The 18,815-nt window shown below is 34.0% G+C and overlaps 1 protein-coding gene across 7 annotated transcripts in view; it reads left to right on the forward strand.

Annotated features, from left to right (window-relative positions):
• Positions 1 to 18,815, forward strand: part of GRIK2 (glutamate ionotropic receptor kainate type subunit 2) — a 366,111-nt gene that overhangs the window by 214,830 nt on the left and 132,466 nt on the right. For all 7 annotated transcript variants that reach the window (XM_074538574.1, XM_074538571.1, XM_074538573.1 and 4 more), the window contains one exon: positions 13,791 to 14,014. In XM_074538574.1, coding sequence (XP_074394675.1) covers positions 13,791 to 14,014 — 224 coding nt within the window. The remainder of the gene's footprint in view (positions 1 to 13,790; positions 14,015 to 18,815) is intronic.

The following is an 18,815-nucleotide window of genomic DNA, read 5'->3' on the forward strand; positions in this document are numbered from 1 at the left end:
AGTAAAATTAGTTGCATTTTTCTAGCAAGCAACATTTCAGACCTCAAAAGTGAGGTGAAAAAATTTAGTGAAGAAGTCCAGACAGGCAGTTACCACATTGGGTGTTTCCATATGGTTAGTAGTTCACATGCTCCATTAGCTTTCCATTCTTTTTCCCCTAGAGAATATTTTTAAAATGTTGTAAAGGTTTTCTTTCCTAAAAAGTAATTTAATAAACTCAATTTGTGTGTTTTTGAAAGGTTAAATGATTCCATATTTTTCAACTAGAGTTTCTAATTAAAATAGACTACACAATAAAGATGGTTCTTAGCCATAGCAGTTAAATCTTTTGAAAAATGTTTCTAGAATTTTTTTTGTTTTGTTTTGTTTTATCTGTCATTTAAGTTCAGAGAGAAAGGTCACCGTGCTGTAGTATATATGTTTGCAAGAGTAACATGTAAAATGCATAATCCAAGAATAAATTAAATGGATAATTTTGGTATGTTATGTGCGTAGAAAGGAAAATGCACCATTTATATAAAAAGTACTAAATAAATCTAAGATTTAAATAAATTGTTTAAATCAGCCTTTAGTCACTTTGCATAATTGCTGGGGCTTGAAAATCTAAATAAAATGAAGATAATTCTATCTGAGTTGAACTTAGCATATCATGTCAGTCTCAGGATTTAAATTTTATAATATGAACAGAGTCTGAAGTGTTTTCATCAGGCTCTGTTTGTTTTCAATCTCCTTCCCCATAGTTTGCTCATGTTTCTTCTTTCCTTGACTGTTTTATTTAGAGTCCACACCTGCATTCTTATATCAGTCTCCAAGCAATAAGTAGTTTTTTGTTTTGAATTTGTGGTCAATGCTGTCAGTGAAAATTATATAGTGATTCCTTCCCTTTGACAACTGACAATGAATTCTTGTTGGAGAAAAGCCCACTGGTCTCTAGAGTTGCAAATGTAAGACAAATATTAGCTAGGACAGCAAATACAGATGACATTTCTCTATGAATAAATTTTGAATTGAATTTTTCCACTTAAATGCTCTGATTTCTTTCCCACAAATTTTCATTGAGTATTTTACCCGCTTCTCAAGTTAGTTCAAGGTATGATTGCTACATTTTTAAGGGAGGAGGAGCTAAGTTCAGGTATCTCCATTCTTTATGGATGGATTCTTCATAAAAAAAGTATTCTTTCTTGCTGCCTTTGGTTCAAAAACCTTATGAAAGGACGGATTTATTGAATGGGTTTTGAACTGAATCATAAATTCTGGAGAATTTCAGGTTGTTCTTACGTACTAAAAGTTGTCATGTCACTGTATTATATTGCATGTGGCATATAGTTTAAGCATGCAAGTTATATTCCAATATAGCTAGCACAGACAGATAGAATGAAAATATATAACTTTATTTTTAGAAAATTTGACATCCTACTTTACAGATCCAAAAGTACTTAAAAATTTTATTAACATTGGGTTCCAAAACAGGAAAAAATTACTATTTTATACTCTGACAGGACTATAAATGAAAAATCCATTGGGAAGTAATTTGTTGTTATATATACATGATTAAAAATAACTATTTTTTGAGGGGTTCTTTGAATGATTCTTCTACAGCACAAAGCTTATGCATTAAAAATACACTTCAGTCCTTACAGATCTTTTAAATTTCATAAATAATTACAGAAAAGATCAAATTTTTAGATCATGATCTTTGATCATATGTGAGGATTAAAATTGAATTTTTTTGGTCTCTAAGAATAGGATTGAATTTCAGCTTGGAGGAATTTTACACAGCTGAGCATTTAGAAAGAACTTTTGAGTTTGAATTAACGTTAGACATAATGTTTTTTACTTCACTATATTTTTAATTTTTCATAATCAATATCAATTTTTCAAAATAAATACACATCAAATACATTTTAAAAAAATAGTAGTAGCTTTTTATTCTTTTAATAACAGAATAGATGATTTAAATATTTTTAGTGATTTTTCCTCCAATAACCTGTTGGTTTCTTTCTTTTATTTTAAATTAAGGTCTTTATGATCTTGAACACCTCTAGCCAAACTCTTTGTGTTATTGTGTAGAAGTCAAAAAAACCCCTTCTAATAGCTGACTGTGTAGATGTTTGGTTCCTTTCTTTTTGGGCCAGTGAAATTTTACTTTCTTCCACCTTGTTTTTTCCACATTCTTCTGTTTCAAATATCATTCCATCATATTGTTTGGACTCTACCTCTTTCCTTCATACTTATAGGGAACCCTACCATATAGAGACTCAAGGAAAGGCTATGGAAAGGGAAGGCTATGGAACATCTCTTCCCTCTGTTCTTGTCATTTTCATGCAAAAGGTTGAGATTTTCAGTACAATGGAGGATAATTTAGCCATGGCTCGTTTATTAGTGAAAATCTCAGAAGACTTGTTGGCAATAGGAAATTAGAGAATCTTTAGGGGAGGGAGGGAGGAAGTGGCTGAAGGAAGTGGCGGAAGTGGCGGAAGTGGCGGAAGTGGCGGAAGGAAGGAAGGAAGGAAGGAAGGAAGGAAGGAAGGAAGGAAGGAAGGAAGGAAGGAAGGAAGGAAGGAAGGAAGGAAGGAAGGAAGGAAGGAAGGAAGGAAGTGGCGGAAGGAAGGGGGGGAAGGAAGTGGCGGAAGGAAGGAAGGAAGTGGCGGAAGGAAGTGGCAGAAGGAAGGAAGGAAGTGGCGGAAGGAAGGAAGGAAGTGGCGGAAGGAAGGAAGTGGCGGAAGGAAGTGGCGGAAGGAAGTGGCGGAAGGAAGGAAGGAAGGAAGTGGCGGAAGGAAGGAAGTGGCGGAAGGAAGGAAGTGGCGGAAGGAAGTGGCAGAAGTGGCGGAAGGAAGGAAGTGGCGGAAGGAAGGAAGGAAGGAAGGAAGGAAGGAAGGAAGGAAGGAAGGAAGGAAGGAAGGAAGGAAGGAAGGAAGGAAGGAAGGAAGGAAGGAAGGAAGGAAGGAAGTGGCGGAAGGAAGGAAGGAAGTGGCGGAAGGAAGTGGCGGAAGGAAGTGGCGGAAGGAAGTGGCGGAAGGAAGTGGCGGAAGGAAGGAAGGAAGGAAGGAAGGAAGGAAGGAAGGAAGGAAGGAAGGAAGGAAGGAAGGAAGGAAGGAAGGAAGGAAGGAAGGAAGGAAGTGGCGGAAGGAAGGAAGGAAGGAAGGAAGGAAGGAAGGAAGGAAGGAAGGAAGTGGCGGAAGGAAGGAAGTGGCGGAAGGAAGTGGCGGAAGGAAGGAAGTGGCGGAAGGAAGGAAGTGGCGGAAGGAAGTGGCGGAAGGAAGGAAGGAAGGAAGTGGCGGAAGGAAGGAAGGAAGGAAGGAAGGAAGGAAGTGGCGGAAGTGGCGGAAGTGGCGGAAGTGGCGGAAGGAAGGAAGGAAGGAAGGAAGGAAGGAAGGAAGGAAGGAAGGAAGGAAGGAAGGAAGTGGCGGAAGGAAGTGGCGGAAGGAAGGAAGGAAGGAAGGAAGGACAATATTTCTCTTTTCCTCATTATTAAATTGGCTCAGCAGTAACATTGGTTGACATCAGTGCTCTTTAAAGCACCATGTCACCTTCATGGCTTCCCCATTTTATTAGTGGAACTAGAATCTGCAGCTGCATCTCAGGTGTCATATGATGAAAATTTCACTCATGCTAAAGGTTTTTCATATATAAAAAATTTTATCTCTGATGCTTTGAGGGGTAATAGAACATAAATAACACAGTGTTTTGGCAAGTCTGCAGTTCAGCTATTGATGCTTGAACCAGCAACTCTGGTAAATATACATAGATGAAAAGCTGAATGACTACTGATTTCCACTAACCCTGTTTTACTGTTGTTTTTCCAGTGTCTCAGCATTTTATTTAATTTTTACTACTTCTCCTGAAAAATAAGACACAATTCACTTTTTCCTGTTCTCTCTGTTAAAAAAAAAAAGGTATAACAAAATAGATGCTGTTGTTTTGTTTCAGTTTTATTTTCCTTCTTGGTTTGTATTTTCAGCTTTTTCATGTTTTATTTATAAATTGTATCTTTCCCCATTTTTCTGTTTAGCTATTTGAAAGCCATCTTTTATGAATGCATTTTTATCCTTGGTATTTATTTATTTACCTTGCATATTAAACATTACTATTCTGTGCTGATGGTCTTTTCTCTGAATTTCCAGTAATCATTATTAGTTACATTTATTAAGCTTTGTTGGATGTCCAGCACAATTGCCTCTTTAAATAAAGCTACTAATCTACATGATTCAATATTTAAAAATATATTCCAACTTCTTCCAGTTATTCTGTTTTATGATATAGCACCCATGACTATTTAACTGTTAAGTGCCTGTAACTTACCTTTCATATGTGTTTTTGCTGCTTTAAGTATTCATATTGGCTTCCAGTATTTATTGTTTATGTGCTTTCTTTCCTCATTAAAGTAGCATTTCATTTCTTTGTGAAACATGTCCTGGGGTCATAGGATAATTTCTTATGATAATTTGTAATATGCCAGAAAATATCACTTGTCCTTTTAGTGCTTTTCAGTCTAATTGCTAATTCATTAATGCACAACTTCAAGTGCTCTGACCTTTTATTTCCAAAGTAATTTGTCTCGAGTTGAATAAGCATCAGTTTGTCCCTGACAAGCAACTAGTCATGTCTCATCTGTTGCTTGAGATCCTGTTTTTCACTTAAAGTGATCTGTATATATTCATAGACTCACAAAACCCCTCTTCAAATATTTTTTTGTCTGAATTTATCAATGTAATTCACTCAGATATGCCATACTATGCACCTTCTGTTCCTTTTTGTTTATTTGTTTGTTTTAAGTAAAGGATCAAAGAGAGGGTCTTCTACATGATAGTACAATCTCATTTCAAACCAACAGCTAAGAATCCATCTCTGTGCTCACAAGTTGACAGTTTTCATGGCTACTTTGTCACTCTCTAATAAAGGTTATATATGATGTTCCACAGAAAAATGTCCAAACAGACCCTAACTCAGCAAAAGGTATGCAGAAAGTAAACTTTAGGTAGAGATGGATAAATCCACAAAAAATCCCAGGGAAACGGGAAAAAAAAAAAGTCAGTAATCTCTCTAATATGCCAGAGAAATACTTATCCAAAAGTTCAGACCAAGTTTGCTAAACTGTGTATTAATTCAGTAAGGACCATATATCTGCATATACTAATTCCCTATGACATTGTTACTGATTTCAAGTACAGGACAGATGAAGACGCACTTTCCAATGTAACAGCAGTTTTAAGTGAGCAATTTGTTTTCCAAACAACAAGGAATTTCCAGACAGTCTGCACTTAGTAAAGCAAGGCCCAGCAAAATTTCTAATAATGTAGTAAGGCATAGAGAATAACAAAATATTAAAATTTTTCCTAAGGGATTATAATTCATTATTTTTGAGCTAATTGTGTTCTATGCTTCCTAAAGAAACTGGATGAAAATTTTAAACTACATTATCAGTGATTTGACACCAAAAGTGGCAGGACGGTCTTCAAAATGCTTTGGCAGTAGGGTCTTCAAAATGCTCTGAGATATATGGATTTTTTTTCTGGAGATCTGTACTCCGGGAGTAGTTTATTTGAAATTTCTTGACACTAGAAGTGAATATTGTTTTCTTATTTGTTGAGCTGCAGTATGACTATGTATTGTTCTTTTACAGTTAGGGCGTTATGGACATCCCTTGCTAATGCACTTGGGTTTATATAGTGATTAGTTTTCAATTACAGAGAAATATTGCACAGCAAATAATTGCAATTAACTTTCACCATACTGCCAGCAAAGTGAATCATAGCCAATCAAGGAAGTGGCTTTAAGTTTTCAAATGAAACTCCAAACAATAATACTTTAGCTCAAGCATCATCTATGCTTACAGTAATGATTAGGAATTGATTGGATCCAGAGTTAGGGCTGTATTCATAGAAGTATTACATTTTTCATATCCTCATACCTTTATCTGATCCTTTACTTTTGTTGCTATAATGATAGTGAAGAATAGAGAAAATAATATTGGGATTTTTGTTTCTATGTGTATGCCTGCTGAAGTGAAGTACATGAGAAAAATAGAATTCTCTAATAGCAGAGGTGATTTCCAATGTGGCTTATCCCTTTTATTAGGGATTATTAATAATGCTGCAATTTATCTTTTATCATCTCCAAGGAATTTGAACATATCTCATGAAGGATAGGGAGGAGGGGCTGTGGAAACCTTGAGTAGGTCAATTTTCATGGAAACACCATTTTGGTAAAAGAGTTTCAGGATGTGGTTGTGGGAGATGTGTCTCTGGGAATGATGACTGAAACACATCATCCATACTGTTTGGGGAACGTATCAAGTCTGATCTGTTATTCTCAGGGCAACAGAATTGCTCCAGGAAAGAGCAAAGACGTTTTTGTGGCTGCTTTTCTTAACTGAACAGTTTTTATTATAATATGCCAATAATATAATATATATAATTATATATACATATAATATACATATATATAATATAATTACCAATAATATAAGTGTAGATCTTCCCAAAAAGTTTTGCTTTTATAATTTGAAATTATGAAAATTTACAATATTTCAATAGACCTTTTGAGGGCCAGAAGGATTGCTTTAAACCTAGATTGAAGATCATAAGACATGAGAGTGACAGGGCTGAATGCTACACATGATATTTGAAATAGCTCAATTATTTTTCTATCCAGAAAAAAACAAAGTTTAATTAGAGAGTTCCTGCTGGTTTACTACTGTCATCCTCAGGGTACTGAAAATAATTCAGTTGTTTAAAAAAATTATACAAATAGCAAATAGAGTTAAAAAAAAACCAGTGGGTGCAGCCTTACACAAGTCCAAAATACATGAAATGGAATTGATTATGTGAGTCTTAGGAAGAAAATCATGTTAAGTCTATTTTTCATTTGACTTCTGTTTCTAAAAGGACCTTTTTTGTTATCGTTTTTTAATAATGATCAATTTTAGTTAAGTCTAAGACCTTGGATCTAATGATTAATTGAGAATTCCAGGAGCTTGATTTTGTTCATGTTAATAAGTTTTACTCAATTAATTAATTAAACTGATGAAATTATAGCTTTCAAAAATTGTTAATTGAGTATTGTTAATCAATAAGAGGTGGCATATTCTGCAGTGATCTACTTCCATCCAAATGATATGCAAAAATGTTATTTGATTCCATTGTGAAAAATTGCAGATGACAAAGTAATATAGAAAAATGGGATTAAGTCAAATTTGACACAAGTAATAATTTATTGTGTGATTAAATGAGTTCACCAAAACAATTTGATAAAACCCCATCCATTTGAGAACAGAAATTATGTCAAAATTAAAAGATCTAGGAATTTTTCTGCCCTGAGAGCAGTAACTAAAATTCTAGGTGACAGCTGATTAGCAACTGGGAAAAAATCTGACACTTCCAGGAAGTTGCACTAAATCTGGAAAGGATAACAATAAAAATGTTTTCTAGAAAAAAGAAAACATTTTTATTTTATGTGTACTTAGTCTCAAGAAGGTGTCTATCAGCATGATGTCTAGTAATTTTAATGTTTGCTAAATATCTCTAGTACAAAAATACAACATCAGAAAGAGCGTGTAAAACAGCAAAGAAGAACTCTAACATTTTATTGTAACTATTCTAATTTTATTTTATTTTATTTTCTTAATGGAGGAGTCTCCCTTTCCTGAATTCTGAGCCACATTATTACACAGTCTTGTAAATTTCTTTGACAATTTCTTCTTTCTGGGGGTATGTGAATCCTGCTCTTCTAACAATTAGAATAAACCTTTGTACAAAACTCCTGACGTAAAAACTTTTTTTTACTGTTGAAATGAATAGTTACCCATGTTCCTGCTACATATAGTTTCATGGTCTACTGTCTCTAGTTCTTTTACAGAGAATTTGCTTATCTGTTGACTAGACTGAAGCTGGCTCAAAATAGTTTAGTGAAAGTGTATTATTAATCAACAGGCAGAAACTATATATGTTTTTATTGAGTATTCATATTACATCTATTCAGCTATTAAATATTATCCATACTGGCATAGGCGAATGACAGTTGACTAGCACAACCCTGAGTAAGAGGAAATAATGTAAATTAACTAATTAGAGACCTCCTGCTGGTTTAGTGCTATCATTTTTGTTGACTAAACATTCATGTAATAACAAAGGAGCAAACAGAAAACAATACTAAAAGTCAGTTCTAGACAACACTATGTTGATCAAAATATATGCTTTATCCTGTTTAAATCACTGAAGGAAGGATTCTGTGCATTCCATACATTCCATTTTTGTCTAGTTGAATTAATATCAAAAGCTGTTTTAATGGTAGCGGACAGAATGCAAATTTCCTCTACAAAATTTTTTTCCTTTAAAAAAAAAAAAAAATCTACCTCTAAGTAAATGATCCTGTTGATTTCTAGACCAGGGTCCTCTCTAAAAGGAGAGTAGATGAAAAAACCATTAGTTACCACTGCTGTTCAAGACTTTGCCAAGAAAAGAATTAACCCTGCTGACACAAGAGGTTCTAAAGAAATGACATCGCTGTGTAATATTACTGTCAATGAAATGAATTTGATTAAACCACCTGTCTTCCAGTGACTTCTTGTTGGTTGCTGAACAAATACTGAGAAGCATCTCAGCAGTTACAAACATATGTATTAGGTGAGCCAGTATCTACTGAAACTGTCTTCATATTTCTCTTTTTTATGTTAAAGTACTTTATTATGTTAATAAAGTAGCAAGTGCTACTGTTCCATCTATAAGGGATATTATTAGCAGTTAAGTTTAAATTATACCTATCAGGATATAAATATATAAATTTATAAATATATAAATTATTTTTATATATATATATAAATAAATATATATAAATAAATATATATATTATTTATAAATATATAAATTATACCTATCAGGATACCAAAAATAAGAAGTTATGACAAATTCAGCTATCAAATCTGGATTTTTTTTTTTTTTTAACCTTATGGTATGTTACTCAAAATTGGCAAAGGTAATAATTTCTAGCAGCAGCTTTCCAGGACCTGTGAGGAGGTTATCGAGAAGCTCCATCTGGGCTTTTCACAGAGGAGCCTGGCAGGAAGACCAAAGGCAACAAGCATAAACTGAAAACCTCCAAGGGTGGAAATTGCATAAGCTCTCTAATCAGTCTGCTCCACTGCTTGTCTGTAGAAACTTTTTCACTGTGTGGATAGACAAGCAGTGGACCAGCTTATCTGGAAATGTCATGTAGTCACCTTCCTTGGAGGTTTTCAACACTGACTGGGTAAAGTGCAAAAGAAAACTGTCTCATCCATGTCGATGTTTTGAACAGAAAATTGCACTCGACACCTCCTGATCTCTCCCCACTTGAATTGTACTGTGATCCTGTAAAAGGCAGTAGAGAAACAATTTCTGTCAAAGTAAGTTAAGTGGCTAGTTATAATAAAAATAGAGATAAAGCCCTAATAAGTTCCTAGTGGTTTCAGAGGAAATGAAGACCTTGTGATAAGACTAAAAATTTCTTGTGGGGTATGAAATTTTCTATAAAGTAGCAGCATGAACAAGGCAGTTTAGGATAGACTGTAAGCTTAAAAGCAAATTACAGATCTTATCTTTTCAAATCAGTGGCAGGGAAATGCACTTCTCTGAACAAGAATAATGCATAAGGTCTCTGTGCATTAGGAGTGTGTTAGATAGGTTTAAAGAATTGAAGCTGTGCTTTAACCTTCCTCTTTTATCTTGAGCATGCATTTTCTCCAAAGGGAATGTAACTGAAATTCAACTCAGGTTAACAGTCTCAAAAATTTGACCTGAAGAAATTTACATATTGACTTAGGGTTTTAGGTTGAGGAAACATAGTAGATTAAACAAAAGCTGTATGAAGTTTTTCTTTTAAAAAAAGGCAAATTCCTTTATTTTCAAGAGTAATTGCAGGTAATAAGTGCATTGCTGCCTGTAGAGAAGTAAAATTGCTTAAATGTCTTTTCAGTGTATGTGTAGTTTTGCGTATATTATACAATTACAATATGATTGTAAGGATTCACTGAATAAACAACTGAGAATCAATAGTGTATGATTCCCTTTGCATTTTTAGTATAAACATTAATGGTTGCTAAATCAATGCAAAATGTTAGGAGCAAAATTCTTACCAGAAGACTCCATTCACATTGTCTGAAATACTCAGATAATTTGGTGATATTGTATAATTGTAGTGTCTAATTAAAAATAGCTATTAGACATTTTATTGTTTCTGTGTCTAGATTGTATTTAAATTCTTCATTGTTTTGAACAAAATAGGTGAGACAAAAGCTTTTCATAAAATTATCAACAATAGAAAATTCAACTGGTGTTTGTTTTACCTTTCCCTGGTGTAATTAGTAGAGGCTATGAAGTCCTTTAAAGATTCTATTTCTCCCAAAATTATTGTGATTGTTTCTCCAGGTTTTATAGAGTTAATTTTCAAAGAAAAAGCATCAATTTCTGCAAATACCAAATTTCTGCACATGCTGTGGCCATACACTACTCAGTATTAAAGTGCAGATTTCTTGCTGAAATTAGTTGTATCTGCAAGCATAGATTGAATTCAGTATGATTTTAAAATCTCTCTTTTTAGAGGTTATCTGCCAAATTTAAACTGTAAAAATGAAGAAAAATGTCCTCCCTTTTTTCTCTTTGAATACTACTTGATGTAAAATGATCACTGAACAAACTGCTTGGAAGTAAAATGTGAGGGAAGAAGCAAAGAGGATGACTTCAGCCTACCTTCGACACTTGTGTATCAGAAATAAATCAGGGGTACCTTGAGATGTTGGTGAATGAGCATCCTACAACTGCACATGGTAGCAAGACAGGGAAGCTTTATACATGTGTGAATGTTTATCCTTTGTGCCCACCTTGGTCAGGTAGGTGTTATGGTCAGGGTTATCCCCACCTGTATCATGGATGAGCTTCTGGTGCTTTCAAGGGATTCTTTACTGCCCTGCTGTTGTGATCAAGGGGCATTTCCCACCTCATTGCTCAGCTGGTTTGGTGCAGGTTTATCAGGAGGTCCTGAGTTCCTGGGGGGTGGTTGGGACAGGCAGGGAGAGGATGCACAATTACAGCTTCTTATCTGCAGTGCAGTCCTCTATCATCTCATAGACTGGGCTGCACAACTCCTCCATTTTGCTCAGGACCATGCCTTGCCTTGGAATGTCCTTGTCAGATTGTTTCTAATCACTATTGTAACCTTTAGTTGCAGATTTTTTTCTTTGTGGCAACTAGCTTACCTCACCAATACTTGGATGCTGTTGTAAAAATTTTTGTCATCTCAAGAAATAGTTATGTGCTATTATGGATTGAGTTTTCAGGTAGATATACCTTTTATTCATTTAAAGATTAGAACCATGTATGCCTTGATTACAAAAAATGGAATAATTTATCACTGCCAAGTGAGACAAATATTCTTTGTAATAGAACTTATCAAAAAGCCATATTAGGATACACTAATTTGTTAATGTTGTTAAATGTCAACTGATAAAATACCAATTTTACGTTATTCCTCCCCTATTTGTCACTGGAAGTAAACTAAAGATGATTCTCTTCCTTCTATATCTTCACTGTAGCTGAGCATAGCAGAAACTGGTACTGCACTTCTAGAAACTTGGCCCCTGCTTCCCCTGCTTTCTCATATTTACAAATAGTGCTCTTTTCAGAATGAAAGATTTTCCAGGAGAATTAACGATTTGAGATAAACAATATTAACAAAAGTTTTGTGTGGTAACATTACATTTTCAAGTTTGTCATTTCCTCGTTATTAAAGACTGCAAATTTTGTTTTGTTGGTTTTTTTCTTTTTGTTAGATCCTTAATTTTTCTTATGGTGATATTCTAGTTCAAGAATATCCAGAGTTACTCACCACTGAAGAGACTCTTAAGATGTCAAGTTATGTACATAAATTTTATATCTGTCCTCCCAGGTTCGGATATCTGTTCTATTCTGTCATATGTGACATATTATTTATTGATCAGTTATTCTTCTAATTTCATCTGCAACTTGGCTCCACTAGAGATAGTTACAACCTATGTTCATTTGCATATGTTCTTGTTTCCATCTAATTGTGAAGAGTTGGATTTTCCATGGTATTTATGAAAATAAATTATTTGTTATTTATTAAGGTTCTGTTAATATAATAAGACCAAAATTCACATCTACCAATAGCTTTTCAAATGATTTAATTTATCTGTCTTGGGGAAGCTGCCTCTTCTAACAATTTCTAGTCAGCTGCCTTCAGACTCTTTGGTTAAGGTCTGCTACTTGCCTCACAAACTAATATTGGGTTGTTATGTTTTTAAACTTCTTCGTGTTGACCTATAACTTTTAATTCAAATTAATTTTAGTTTCTTACTTTACCATTTTCTTTCTACATCAGCTGGAATATCATCAATAATATGCAATCTATAAAAAGTCATCCACTGTGGAATTAAACCTTGCTGTTTTGATTAATATCTATAAGTTCCTAATACCAATGGAAATGAAATGCATGTAATTTTTTTGACCAGTAAAACCTTACCAAATAAAATTAACAGTGTCAACAAAGTTTCATATTGCAACTGACTACAGTAAATCTAATTATATAAATGTTCATAACAAGAATAGACCATAGAAGGACTTTGTGTTAGGTAAGAAAATAAAAATAAAAATAAAAAGGAACACTGAAATGCTACATTGCATGGAAGTTTGAGTGTTACACAGTATACACAATATCAAATGAGCAAAAAGTACATAAGTGTGTGGATTTATTTTATTTGGAATCATATCTCTGTATCTTAAAACAGGCATTCTGAAAATGGTATCATTTGCAACTCTACTACTTGGATATATTTCTTAGGTAACAGTACTCCATGGTAGCTATACCATTTCTGTCATTACATACCTGTATTTGGTATGGTTTATAAAGAATTCTTATTTTACAGCTTTCCACGTCTTGCACTATAAACTTTCTCGCTCTGAACTTTCCTCTTTCTTATGTGTGTATGCACACACACTTACACATTCATACATACACAGGAGTATTTCTAGTGTTGACAGAGATTAAGAAGTAGATTCTGTAGATTTTTGGTCACTCTGGTTTCCATTAAGTTTTGATTAAAAGAATAGCATAGGCTATTTATTAATCTCCTATGAATTATTCCTGTAATAACTAAAACTAAATGTTAATTGACAAAATGCATTCAATTGATGAATTCATTTTAAGTAGTCCAACTAATTAATAACTATCTGTAAGTTTTGCAGTGATTCCCTCAAGTGAGTAAGGACAGTTGTACTTTGTTAGAACATCCTCAGCAACCTTGCAGGTGTAGCACTTCCAATTTTAAACTGATCTTCATTTTGTACCATTTTTATCCTAAAATATGAAGAACTGCTTCCTGGTCCTTTCCCTGCACTCATACCAGCATATTCACATCTGCTTCACAAATATATTTGCTTCTAAAGAGCACAGTGAGGGAGTGACAAAGAGAAGACATATGTTGAAATACACAAAAGATAAAGTTTTAAAGTATGTGATAATAGATGTTCATGTTTTCTGCAAGATGCAATATTTTTCTTCATTTGTATCCCTGTACTAGTGATTTTAATTTTTTCTAAATGCTATGTCAGTTTAGCAAAGAAGAAGTAGAATAAATCTGTGTCCTTAGTTATAGAGAGAAGAATTTTAAATTTCAGGCAACCTAGTACAAGAATAAACATCCTCCATACAAAGTTTGTATTTTGCATTATCTTATTGTCTGCTTCAGCCTGTTGCTTCTGACTTACGGCCTTTTTCTCTCTTTGTGTTTCTGTCCACAGAAAGCTGACCTTGCAGTTGCACCATTGGCAATTACCTATGTTCGTGAGAAGGTCATCGACTTTTCCAAGCCCTTTATGACTCTTGGAATAAGTATTTTGTACCGCAAGCCCAATGGTACAAACCCGGGCGTCTTCTCCTTCCTGAATCCTCTCTCCCCTGATATCTGGATGTATATTCTGCTGGCTTACTTGGGTGTCAGTTGTGTGCTCTTTGTCATAGCCAGGTAACATGTCAACTTTTGTGATTTTTTTGGCAATTGTTACCATTTTTTTCTTACTAATAATTGTCAAAAGTCACAAAACTTTTCTTACTTTCATACTCTTATATTTAAACTTCATGATTTACAGAAGGATAATGATGAGGGTTCTCACTATTAATATTCTCCACTGCCATACTAAGTCTCCAGTTCGTTACTGGACTATTTCTCTAAGTCTTGAGTATGCTAGCTAGATTTTTTCTTTTATTTACAAATATAGAGACACTAGAAAGTTTTTAAAATAGCTTTTCCCAATAAGCCTGCATTTAGAAACCCAGGGTTTGCATGTTTTATTTTGTTACTCTGATTTGTTTTTATGTAGTGGTGCTCAATCTCAATTAGAGTACTTAGCTGCCCATGTTAATTCTAGATGTCCAATCTGGGCCTCTACCAGTTGTAAGTTTGTGTAGATTAGTATAATTGAAGTAGGAAAAAAATATTTATTTTTTAATTTTGTGCTAGTTGAAATCCCTGAGATACTCCACAGAATTTAAAGTCTCTGAGTGGAATGTTTTTGGAAGCTTAGTTGAGCTTTTAGAATTAAGGAACATGATACCTCAACTGTTAAATTATAAATTGACTTTATATATATATAGCTCACTTTTTTATCAGGTTTGTTTTTTTTTTTTCAACACAAATGAGCAGAAAAACATCTTTTGTCAAAAAATCCCTATATGTTTGCCATTTCCTTTTTAACACACTAGGGCTGAGTTCAGATGCTCACATAAATACAGACTTACATATAGCTTTGGCGTTTGTCATAACAGCAGAAAAAGCTCAGAGCAGTGTACGAAATCTCTTTTCCCCTTGTAGTCACTTGCAATTTTTTTAATCAAATGCATGTGAACTATACTGGCTTTTATCTCTTTTATAAGATGGGGTCTTTTTGTTTGAGTTGATAATGAAATCTCACTTCAGTCCTGAGATTTCCGTGATTTCATGCTGTGGTTCACAGTAGAATCTTCATATATTTCTTTTTCTGTTGTTCTGTATTTAGTATCAGGATTCTCCATCTCTTTTTGATACTCTCTGTTTCATTTTGGAGAAGTTGTATCATTCCTATATTAGGAAGAAGTAATATTTTTAGAAACTGCTTTAAAGGTAATTTATCACCTGTAGATGAAGTACATTCAGTATTGAAGTAACATAGATGAAACTGAAACACATTTTGTAATGAAAGACTTTACTGTGTGCCATTTTGAAAAGTCTGCTTTAAAGAGCCAGAGTTATCATGAAAGCTCCTTGAAAGACCCCTGTTTTAGTGGACTATATAACAGAGAGTACAATATTTTCTGAGGTGTTCCAGAAAGTACAATAGCTTCTGAGGTGTTCCTGCCATACAGATACCTCTGAAAGCACAGCCAAGCATAAATCACAACTGTTATCTTGTGAAGTATGAAACATAAAATATTTACGTATATGTCCAAAAGTTTTAACCCTACTGGTATCACTGAAGGACATATTCAGCATGATGCACAGTGCTTTTGGCAGGTAGCTCCCAATAATGTTAGTAGGATTTGTACAGCCGAGTTCCTACTTATGCTTTGAAATGCGCCTTGACATGTTTTTTAGCAAAGATAGATTTTCTTGAAGCTTTTTTTTTTTTCTATTTTTTAAATTAAGGTATTTGGCCACTTGAGCTCACTAGCAGAACAGGAAGGAATATTTATTTTTATATGGAAATACCAGATATTAGAGCAATAGTGCTGACATTTCTTTTCACTTCTCTGTTTTTGTGATGAGCACCATTAATTCCTTATGTAATTGGAAGCATTATCTTAATTGTAAAGCAATACAGAATATATTTTATACTGAGAAAAGTTTTATTTCTGTAGAATTCTATAAGATATCTTTTTTACACATAAATTCATATCTAGAGATTTTCAATATTTCTTAACTGGTACAATCAAATATTGATAACACATTTAGAAATAAAAGATGTAGGGTTATGTAAGACAATCTACAGATTTTATTCATAGTGTAGAATGACTTAGTAGTAAGTGATAACATTTTCTAACATTATTGCTCGTAAAAGGAAACAGGTCTATATTGAAAGTTGAATTTCCTGCTGAATACTAAGCAGAAACAACGAAGAACATTATTCAAAAGATAAAGACCTGTTTGCAAATAAAATTCAAAAATTTTATCTGTCATGTAAAGAGAGATGCTTAAAAGTGTGTTTGTGAAGAGGACTTTGCAGTATAGTGGTATGTCTGTTCAGCACAGATTATAGGTTGGGTATTGCACAGCTGATGGTGTATTTTACAGTCCTGGTGTTGTGAAACTCCCAGACTGAGTGCCACTAGTTTAATAGGGTCTACCCAGAGTTTCTTATTAAGAAGATATCTACTCCATAACAATCCTTCCATAATGGATGTTTAAATAGCAGTGTTTCATAATAATTACTTTCTGTTTCATAATAAGGTGTGCCTTTGTTTGGAGCAGTGCTTAGTGTGTCCTCTATGATATAATGTTTTGTAATTACAGATCATCAGAGTGTTCAGTATAGAAAATTTATTTTAAAATTGAAACCTCCCATTTTTGTGTCAAAGGTTTTGTGGTGTTATTGTTTCACCATGTCTTCCAAACCATGTTGGCATGTAAGAGCTTGATACATCTAAAATGGAAAGTACCATTCTATGGTGTCTCTTGGATCTCACTCATTAATTAGTGGTATTGTGATATTTAAGAAAAGATGAAGAAATTAGTAAAAGCTTCAAGAATATTTAAGAATTAATTGTTCAAAATACTTCCATAGAAAGAGAAATTTAAATCTGTATCAGTCCCTTTCTTAATTTGCAAGAGCATTGGATTTTCCTTCCAATTTGAGAATGATATATAAAGAGCTGTAATCTTTACACACTCCACAAGACAAGGAGCTAGGAAAGATTTATGTGCTAGCTTGAGGGCTTTTCTATTTTATTTTCCTCTTTTAGTTCCACCCAAAAGACAGTTCTACTTTTGAACAGACAGATTCTGCATTGCACCTCCTAATCTTTTGTATTGCTGCTGTTGAATCTCAGTAGTTAGGATGGTTGGTCTCTGGAAGTTCCTTGCTTTGTTGTACAGACTGATGACTAATCTGTAAACTCAGCCTGCTTGGCACTAAGTCTGTGCATTTTCTGTGAACTGAGAATTTCATATAGTGTTTTTTTCCTGTTGTGGCAACAGTAATAGATCTCTCTGGTGCTAGATAGCATTGTCGTTTTCTGTCTACTAGCAGTGTCTTGTGTCATCTGAAAACCTGCTGCATTCAAATACCAAACCTTTATCACTCAGCCTTTACTAGTTTCTTTGATTGAAAGTACCAGTTAAATTCAAAATTTAGATGTGATTAGAAGGAAAACTAGAACCTCAGTAAAGCACACCAGCTGTTTTTTGGACTTCTGTCAATTACACATTTTCTGATCTGTATAATCAAAAATCTCAATTAGTGGAATTTCTTTTTATTTCTATCTGTTGCTGCAAACCATGGTACCATTTCGAAGCAACATGCTGTTTTTTCTTACAGTGTTATCAACTTCATAGATCCATATTGTCCCTTCTTTTCCATCAGTCTGTGTACAAGAAAAAGATACTTCCTATTTTTGGCCTGCAAAATCTAATACATTAATTACTGGAGGATCCTTCCCTTTCTATGTAGGCATTATGAACAAAACCAGTTTTATGCTTTGAAAAATGCTTAATATGTTTTATTTGCCTAGGTCTTCCTATAAATTACTTTCAAAATTATTCTTCAGCTAAGTTTTCTTGTGTCTATAGTGCATTTTTGAGTCTCGTGCAGAATTTTAAACTCCATGTCTTTTTGTCTCTTTTTTGAAAACAGATTGGAGACTAAATTCCTTAAATGTTTTTATAAAATAATTTTATGCCTAATTTACTGGATTTCAAGCTATTCCCTGAACACTGATGGATTTCTCTGTGTAGTAAGGTCTTTTTTGTTGCTGTGGACATGTATTTCTGTCATAAAAAATATCACTCTTAAATGACCTATCTTCAAAACTGGAAGAGATACAGCTGCCTTGGTGAGGTGCTTCATTTTTACAGATCAGATGTGAAGCAGATAACCTATCCTGGGTAAGATTGTCCATGATTGAGCTCTTGTGCTTTTCGCACTGAGCTGTCCAAAGTATCAGTGACTATTGTGGAAATACACATTAAACTGTGCTCACTGCCATAATTGCTAATTTTAAATCATGGGTTGTCATTTTAAAGGGCTTATTTGCCTTTACTTGTAACACATTTTTTATGCTAGGACTTCTTGCCTTATCCTCCTTTTGGAATTATTCCATTCTACACCTTCTAAGTCAGGCTCTTGTGCTGCTTCCAGCTGCCAAAGCATTTGTTATCACCTATGTTTCCATTTCCTCATAAGCACTGATTAGAGCACAATGAACATTGCCTCATCTACAAATTATATTTTTCTCTTACCAGCTGGAATAAAACATAATTAAATGAGACAAGTCCTAAAAAGTCTCCACACATTTATCTTAATCTTTTCTCTGTGAAAAAGCTTGGGAATAGCCTGCTGCTTCAGGCTGTAACAGATGCCTGGGCATTAAGTCTCTCTGAAGTGCATGCATATCCTTTTACATCTCATCAGTCTTCATTTTCATTTTATATTTTTGATCAGCTGATTTCTGTCCTTAACCTTGCCTGATTGATTTTGAAACCACTTCTTGAAAACCACCTTAATGGAAAGGAATGAATGAGAGAATGAGAGGAAACTATTATTCCAGTTACTGTGGAGCTCTGGTCCCTAAATTAC

This window comes from Zonotrichia albicollis, chromosome 3 (assembly GCF_047830755.1).
Source record: "Zonotrichia albicollis isolate bZonAlb1 chromosome 3, bZonAlb1.hap1, whole genome shotgun sequence".
Lineage (NCBI taxonomy): Eukaryota > Metazoa > Chordata > Aves > Passeriformes > Passerellidae > Zonotrichia > Zonotrichia albicollis.